Below are 9,376 nucleotides of genomic sequence, written 5' to 3' on the forward strand. Positions count from 1 at the left end.
GCTGCAGTAGTTCCTATGAGTACCTATATCTACCCCATACTTTATTTCCATGTATCAGCAATGTTTTTGAATTCTCTAGTCTGAGAACCATTGCATACACGACTTACTTGACACGTATCAGCAATGTTTTTAAATTCTCAAGTCCGAGAACCATTGCTCTGATACCAACTTTGTCACGACCCAAATTCATGGATCACGACCGGCGCTAGGGAATGGGAGTGGTTGCTCCGAAACCCGTAGTAAGCCTAAAATCCTTTATAAATTTTTCGCGTTTTAAAACATAATAAGGTTTGCAACCTCGTTGCATAAATACTTTAACACCTTTATTAAAAACGCGATCATAATTCAAGACCATACATCACGTATGATCTGTTTTCAGAAAATACCGTTAAAACCTTTTCTCGTTTAACGAAAACACATTTCTGAAAACTGGGTTCTTAAAACCCCGATTGTATTTCAAGAAACCAGAGCGCAAACATCAATCTCATATGACGTACATGCTCTGTTTCCAATACAATCCTAAAATGCTAAAAATATGAAACCAGTGTATCTCTCAAACAACTGGTTAAAGCATTTAAGAAAACACGCAGCTTTTCAATCATATATATATATATATGCAGTAGTTCAAATCAGAGTTTATCAAGATAGTTTGAACTGCTGTAAATAGAAAGACAGACTTCCCAGTACCCAACTACTTGCAGCTCTAGAGGTATGACTGACATTGACTTCCGGAATTATTATGGAAGTCCTACCTCGTACTTGATCACCTGAAAAGTGAACATTGGGGAGGGTCAGAAATATAAATATTTCTGAGTGAGTCTACAATTTTACAATTGAATATTCAAATCGCAAATACATAAACATTTGTATACGTAAAATATTACCAATTAGTCGATCCAGATGAAACCCTACAAGACAGACTATTGTATGGGTCTCAACCTACACAATATAGGCCTTAGACCGTGAACTAAATCACTGCCGTCTAAGCCGGGTGTCTGGACCGTAACCGTGAAACTGCCGTCACAATATTGCCTGTGACCGTAACCGTTACTGCCGTCTCAGACTGTTAAGTCAGGGTCGCTAGCACTTCCAACGCCCAATGACATTAACTGACCTCTATGTCAGACACATGCTTGTATCGAGAAACACTACTGGTGATCACACAGTCCTATTGACAACCAATAGGAAGCTTGTTCCAATGGATCTTTCATGGTTAAGTTATACTAGTGCGATTTGTTATTTAAAAACAGTTTAAATATAAATATTCAAAAGTAAAAACCACAAAGTAAAACTCACAATACTGTCGTCCCCATTTTCAAAAACGTAAGCTCCAAACAAGCTTGTCAGTCAAACACGTTGGTGTTTGGCTCGCTAGATCGAACACTCGTCGGATCTAATTAAAATTCAAATGTCAAAACACATCAGACATTGAATTTCTAACTCTAGTCCTATCGTATAAACGATAGACTCAAATACCATTTCTGTTTATAGACGACTCTATAAACAGAACATATAAATTAATCTCGAAGTTGAACTTCTCGTTCAAATCGTAATACCACTCTTGGTATAAACTTATAGTCACTTTTAACATTAATCCACTTGATTAATGTATGGCTTTATTAAAACATCACATCGTTTTAATAAACCAACTATCCTCAAACATCTAGGTTCTTTTAAACCTTTTAAACGTCCTAATTCATATTTTAATAGTCCACTTATATTCTTTTCGGATCGATTCGAGCTAACCAGATCGAACCGAACCGAGTTAGGGCGAAAGCCCAAATCATTTTCCCCCACTAGCCTACTGTGCGTCCGCACAGTAGGGACTGTGCGCCCGCACAGTCTACTGTGCGCTCGCACAGTTTCAATACTGTGCGCCTGCACAGTTGAACTGTGCGCTTGCACAGTACAGACAACCACGGAATCTTTGATTCCGGGTCGTACCAACCTAATATCCAAAAATATTAATTCAACACTCTGCTACACAATTCAATTCAATTCTATAATTAAAACGCTGAATCGATACGCACACGATCGATTCGATACGTTTACCATTTAATATCGAATATATAATAATTATATATCGAAATAAACTTCGTATACGAGATTAATACCTCGATTACTACTAGATTCGTTGAAGAATCGGAGTCGGAATCGCCAAATGGATCGCGTCGCGGCGGAACCGTCACGCCTCGCCTTGCCTCTGCTTGCTATGCCTTAGCAAGCACCTCAATTGTTGCAAACTGAGGTGAATTGGGCGTACCCCTCTCCTCTATTTATAGAAATTTGGTTTGGTTAAAGTACCATATGATACTAGCTTAATCATGCACTTTAACTCTGATTTTAATTAGTCGTCCGTAGCCCAAACGGAGACTAATTCTAAATTCCGTCAAACTTTACCCAAAAATCCAATAAAATATAAAACGAATAAAAATATAATTTTTATTCGCATCCAACTTATATTTTATTTTAAATAAATCTCCAAAGATTTATTAGGTCTAAATCAGTCCCACTTAAATAAAATTACTACGTCCAAATTTAATGAAAATTGAACCATAGCTTCTTCGAATTATTTCGCGAATAATGACACCAAAATTATTCGCTCGGGACTTATATATGATTTTATATTTAATTTAGACCAACTAATAACATTTAATTAGTTTATAACTGAAACTAATTAAAGTTAAAAGTTCAGGGATCAAAGTGGACATTTTTCCAACTTGTCGCCCACTTCTCCACCGCCTCATTCTTTTTATTTTCTTTTTCTTTTATTTTTTTAATATATATATATTTATATATATATCTTAATTTATATTCGTCCATAACTCGTCAAGCTTTCCGAGTTTCGACATTCTAATTTTGGGGTTTTGTCCGAAATCTTAAACTCTCCATTTAGAGTGGTACTTTGATATTTTAATTATCAATATATCAATTTATACGACACTAAAGAGTATTTTCAAATTTATTACTCCCGTTCACACTCGTTTATTAAAATTTAAATTTCCGATTTAAATTTTAAACTCCTATTATTACGATACTCTTTTACGGATTCGTATAAATTAAATTTACGTTTAAATTTAATTTACGTATTCCGAATCTATTAAATCACTTCCCGTGATTTAATAATCTTAAATAGTCAAACCTACTATTATCTTTTGACTATTAAATTTAGTCTTTCCGAATATTTTTCTTAATATTCGAACCCACAAAATATTATTTTTAATATTTTGATTACTCCAATTTGACCTCGTGGCATATTCTAATTACTTAAAATTACGGGGTATTACATATAGCCTAGTGAAAATTATGTCTTAGTTGGATATTGTCATGTTTAAATTTTTTTAATTTAGATTTTTCGTAAGTTTATTTAAATATGAGATGTCAAGTTAGTTGAATTTACATTCTTATTTCAAAATAAGAAGTATAAATTAAAAAGTTATAATTTGGATGCATTGAGTTCTAACACTTTATTTTTGCAGAGGTTCATCTATCAAAACAAATGGTAATAATATCAAATCAGAAGAAAAATAATAATTAAGGGAGTTACTTGTAATAAAAATAAAAGTTCAAGGATGTAATTCAATGAAAGCTAATGTAAATAAAAAAAATAAAATTTTATCACAGTCGCACTTTGTGTCCATGGCGGTGGAACCTAATGTCGATAAAATTAAAATCACAGGGGCTTAATCTTAGACGTATAAAATGAAGGGATTCAATTTCAAAGAAAAAAGTGCATGGATCCATTATGCAATCTGCAAAAAATTACATATGGAAGTTTGCAACTTTTTTTTAGGATCAAATAGACTTTATTAAAACTTTAAAACAGTTATATTTGTGAGAAATTCAGAAAAGTGACGGAATCACTCCTGATAACCTGAAATGGAACGAGGGCTATCATAATATGAAAAATCGCTGTTATTTTTAGGCCCTTTCAACCTGCTAAAAATAGGTACAGTTTAACACACTTCAACATTCTTCATTTTATCATCCATTGTGCTGCCCAATAAATAGATAAGGTTCATTGGATAGGGAAAATAACAATAAGCATTGATGTCATTTAAGCCATTAAACCTACAAAACGACATTGTTGCCCCAACATATGCATGTCAGGGCTAGTCGCGAAACACCCTTGCATCATCTCGTCGATAAACTAGGTCGTACGGAATAGATGAAATTGGAAAATATTACTTTCCACAAAAATAGATTAAAAATATAATCTTTTAGAGTTAATTGGCCTTTTTCTAATGAAAATAAAACACCAAAATATAAAACTCGGCAAATTTACATGCTACATGGTGAATATAAGCTTATGAAAGAATCAAGAAAATTGTGGTATCTAGCTAACATAATTGGATTCTGAAATGATAACAAGCAAGATTACAGTAACAAGGAATTGAAATTGATGTATAACAACAAGAACATGTTCCTGTACATTTCTATCTTTTATTCATGTATTGTGTATTTGAAAGCTTTCCAGCAGTAAACACAGTGTGCTCAAAGGCATAACTACCCTAAGATTAGGATAGGCTTCAGCACGGGCTGGCGTCGGGTATTTTTCTTAAAAAAAAGAGGTACGGTTTATAGTGAATTCTGGATTAGATGAAGGTAAACCTGCACTACTGGAATGTCAAAGGTGAACCAGACAATAAACCCGGGCTGAAACGAAATCCTAAATCCAAGCGCCACTGACTATGCTTGATCATTGCAAAGAAGAAAATATATCATTTTCTAACTAGAAGTGGTCCTTTTCTAATTATTTTGTCGATTTCCTGTACAGAAGCATGTCAAACTAAATGGTTTTGCACAGGCTTCTGCTTACTCAAACACTTGCACTTCATTCGGCTGTCACTCAGATTCTGCACAAAATAAATTGGTGTAACTGAGGCTATATATTGTTCGGCTAGATTGAACAGATTCCGTAACATACCTTGTATTGCTTCTGGAGATCTTTTATGTAATCTACAGCCAAATCCAACATATCTGCTGTGTTTGTTTGCTATCAACAACAAAACCAAAACATTGTAAAATAGCTAAGAAACCAAACCAAATCCACCGAAAAATTATGGTTTGAGAAAATTGTACCTTGTCCATGTTTGGAACAAGTTCTTGTAGTTTCCTCATTCTTTCGCTAATACGGGTTCTTCTCACCTAAAAACGAATTGCATATACCAAATTTGACTGATCAACTAACTGAAATTACAGCAGGTTGAAGATCAAGATCTATATGTTATTTTTTTGGATTAAGATGTACTTACTCTTTCTGCAATGCTTCGAGGATGAGTAGCACAGCCTCGCTTAGCTCTTATTTTACAAGGAACAGAATCTTGAAAATGCAGAAACTTTTCCATAGCAACCATATCAACTGAAGTCTTCGGCAAACTCAAGTGATGCGACAGTAAATGAACGCGATTGCCGAGCTCACCATTCTAATAAGGTTTCAGAAACAATTCATACACTGTAGAATTCGAACATCAAATGAACTTTAATCTTAAACCAAAAGACACAAGTTGGTTACCTGTGCACTAGAAAACAGTTTGGTATTATCATTTGAATCTCTTTTCAAGCTATTAAAATTCTCCGCAAAAGGAGAATCATTCCAAGAACCATAAGAGTACCCATTACTACTATAAAATCGACCATCACCATTTCCATTTCCGAGCTTTCCGCTATCTGGGCTAGCAGCAGCATCAATGCTTTCACTCCCAATTTCTGAAATTTGTGACAATATGCCTAAGGAAGAAGGTACTCTTGATGAGAAGCTAAGTTGAGTTTTTAGTCTTGGACTTACTTCTCCATTAGTACCATTCACCCCACCATAGTTCCCAATTCCTTTCACGGTGGCATACCCTGCAATTTACTGAGAGATTTTCAACATTTCCTTTCACCTTTTAATCTCATTAATTTCACTATTATAGCTCATAGCCATCTACAATTTCTTTAACTCGATATGTTGCACGGAAACTTTTGAAATCCTAGGATGTTTCATTGTTATTTTCGAAAAAGCCAATAAAACTCCGAAATTTCTAAATATATAGTATATTCTTGTACTATGTCGGTTTCCATTTCATCATTACACATTTTAACATTTTCATTTCCGTATAATAATTACCTATGTAGCACAGACACGGATACGAGAAACATGAAATTTGAACACAAACATAAGAAAAAATGTTATTTTAAGGTTTCATACGTCAAAAAAGTTCTGTGTCCGAAACGCCACTTTCCTGACACTTTTGTGAAATGGAAACGTTGATCGAATGAGTGTGCTACTAGCAGAATAAGTCTAGCTAGCCTAGTGGTAGGAACATTGTAATCGACCCCACGCTCTATAAATTAATTGTAACGATAATAATTGATTTAAAAGAAAAGAGAGCAAGAAAAATACCATTTTGGGGAGAAAGATTCCCAAAAAGACCAGCAGGTGAGCTATTCTGTCTAGCAAGATTTGAATCAACCCGTTTGACTTGCTCATGATTACCGCCACCAATCAACCCGAACGAGCCATCCATAGCTGAAGAACAACTCGGATAATGCGGAGGCAAACCCGAATAACTACTCTGGGTCGAATTCAAATAATTAACAGAGCCTCTTACACCTGATTTATCTTCAAATTCTTGAAAACCAATAACAGAATCATTAGTACAAATTCCTCCATTGTCATTGGAATTTGAAAGAAATGAACTTGGAGCGGACCGAAACCTTAATAACCCTGAACTTGGATGTTGCTGTTGATGAAAATTATGATTATTACTACTTGAATCCATTACAACAACAAACAAAGTGCTCTGATTATTTTGGTCTGAAACTGTTGTAGGGTTTAGTCAAGAGATTTAGATGGAAGGGAACTGTTACACTACCTTAATACTAATTTATTACCTCAAAAAATTCTTGGAATATTTTAGCATCACTTTCTCAAGGGAAAAAAAGTTGATTTTTAGCTTATTTTTTAAGCAGAGTGAAGATAAGATCTTGAAGAAGAAGCTAATTCAACCAAAAAGTTCAAGAACTTTTAAGGAAGCATAAAAAATATTTAGTGGGTAGTGAAGATAAGAAAAAACTGATAATAAATGGAGGTTTTCTTGCTGGTATTTGTGATTTTTAGTGGAAAAGAAAAAATCAGAAGAATAAAATAAGAGAATTTAAAAGCAAGGTTGATGTAAAAAGATTGGGAAGGATGAACAGATAAAAGATTTTAATTTTTTTATTTTGTTTTGTGCAAACTCAGAAGATGGAGCTAAATGGCAAAGTACAAGGAAACAATCAATATTCATATCTTTCTTTTTCCACTTCCAGAAGTTGTTTTATTTTTCTTTTTTTTACCAAAATACCCCTGCTTTCTATTTTTGGACAAAGCTTGTCAACGATTTAAACAAACATGGAGTATACGATCAAAACAAAAAACAAGGAGTATGAAAGAGGAATCATTGTATAAAAAAATGTTCATCTTTTTCTTTTCCGGCTTAAGTATATTTAGCAGGAGAAATTTTTATGTAGACTCGGTCTATCACATCATCCGTAGACTAACTTATGACATAATGACACGTCATTAAGATGATAGCAATCTTGTAAATTTGTGTTTTACTTATTTACACCTTTGAATAGTAATATTACAAAATTGCCATCATTTTAATGATAATGTGATAGGTTTGGTCTACAGATGACGTGATAGACCGAGTCTACCTAAGAATTTCTCCATTTAGCAGTCCAAATTTCGACCTTTTCATTTTTTTTCTAGGCTTAATGGTATTAGAAAGCTAAAATTTTTCAATTTTTTAAAAATATATTCGGAGTTTTTAAAACATATAAATATATCCAAATTTGACATATTTATTATAAAAATATGAGCAAATTATGCTGAGTTTTCTGATTAACAATTTTTTACCTCTTTTTTCAAAATTTTACTTTATGATTTTTTAGTTTTAATTTTGTTAATTGAGAGACCCTTTTTTTAATCTGGGAGACCAGTTCGTTTAACAAAATTAAAATTAAAATTGAAGTACCAATTTTTTTAAAAATGAGGTAACAAATTGTTTAACAAAATTAAAATGAGGGACCAAATCATTCATAAAATAAAAAGTGGAGTATCAAATCATTTGAAAGTAAGTGTCGAAATTAACGGAAGGGCCTAATAGTTAACAGAATTAAAACTGATGGACCATTAAATAAATTTTTAGAACAAGGGTATTAAATTGTTAAATATGATGTGTCTCAGGAACCTCAGCGTAATTTACTCTAATTAAATCCATTTTTTCAAAATTGGTTTAATTATATCTACAATATCCGCAGCAACCGATGCCTAGTATAAGGCAGTATGCGTTGACGTCACTGGTTGATCCGTTAAGCACCAGATTCATGGCGTATCCAGTGTTTTAAAAACCGGACCGGACCGGCCGGTCGAACCGGTTGAACCGGGACCCGACCAGCTGTCCGATCCAATTGTCTTTTTCGAACCGGTAATCCGGTTTAACCGGATTGAACCGGATAAAACCGCCAAGACCGGATTGAACCGGTTAACTGTTTACCCACAGAACCGTCCGGTCAGAAAAATAATCTTGCGAAGAAAAAAACACAGAATAGAAGGATAAGAAGGAAATTCAGATCTAGAAATATAATTTTTCTTTACTCTTAGATCCATTAAAATACTGATACAATCTTTAAACTCCCGCAAGATCTTGCAAACCATCAGTGTTGCCGTTGCTTATAATCTTCATATGCCGTTTTCTTTCCCTTCTCTTCATAAATAATCTCTTCGTCATGGTCATTTTATGTAGAAGAAGATGGAAAGCAATTTAAAATGTTAGATTTTAATGGACAAAGAAGATAAGAAGGTGGCTTACGTGTGAAGGTGGGAGATGAAAAGTGGTGGGTCATACTTTTCTTGGGTTTTGTGTTTTTAAAATTGAATTATTAGACCTTTTGAATTTTCAATGAAGTACATTAAATATTGCTGTGGGATGAAACTGAACACTGCGCATCAGTGCATTTTTATTTTTATAGATTTCACTTAAACGGTTCAACCGGCGGTTCAACCGGTTGAACCGGTTGAACCTTGAATCGATGATTTTTCCGGTTCAGTCACCGGTTCGGTTTTTAAAACACTGGGCGTATCTGTTACTCGTATCTTCATCGTCGTTCTTAGGGGTGAGCAAGAACCGAACCAAACCGAAAAACGGATCCCGAACCGAACTGAACTTTGTTGTTTGGTTCGGTTTTTCGGTGAAAACGTTTTGGTTTGGTTTCTACTCTAGGTAAAGTTTGGTGTTCGGTGTTCGGTTTGGTTTGGGTGTTTTAAAAACCGAACCGACCGAAAAACCGAATTAACCGAACTTTAATATAAAATATATATATTTGTAATACCCCATAATTTTAAGTAATT

The 9,376-nt window shown here is 34.0% G+C and overlaps 1 protein-coding gene across 1 annotated transcript; it reads right to left on the reverse strand.

Moving 5' to 3' along the window:
- Positions 1 to 4,377: 4,377 nt before the first annotated feature.
- On the reverse strand, positions 4,378 to 7,233 carry LOC126679376 (transcription factor bHLH130-like). The gene is made up of 6 exons (XM_050374395.2): positions 6,386 to 7,233; positions 5,516 to 5,847; positions 5,256 to 5,426; positions 5,083 to 5,148; positions 4,928 to 4,996; positions 4,378 to 4,856 (listed from the first exon to the last, which is right to left on the reverse strand). The coding sequence occupies exons 1-6, from the start codon at positions 6,762 to 6,764 to the stop codon at positions 4,785 to 4,787; spliced, it is 1,089 nt and encodes a 362-aa protein (XP_050230352.1). The 5' UTR covers positions 6,765 to 7,233; the 3' UTR covers positions 4,378 to 4,784.
- Between the last annotated feature and the right edge of the window lie 2,143 nt (positions 7,234 to 9,376).

Source organism: Mercurialis annua, linkage group LG4, assembly GCF_937616625.2.
Source record: "Mercurialis annua linkage group LG4, ddMerAnnu1.2, whole genome shotgun sequence".
In the NCBI taxonomy this organism is placed as follows: domain Eukaryota; kingdom Viridiplantae; phylum Streptophyta; class Magnoliopsida; order Malpighiales; family Euphorbiaceae; genus Mercurialis; species Mercurialis annua.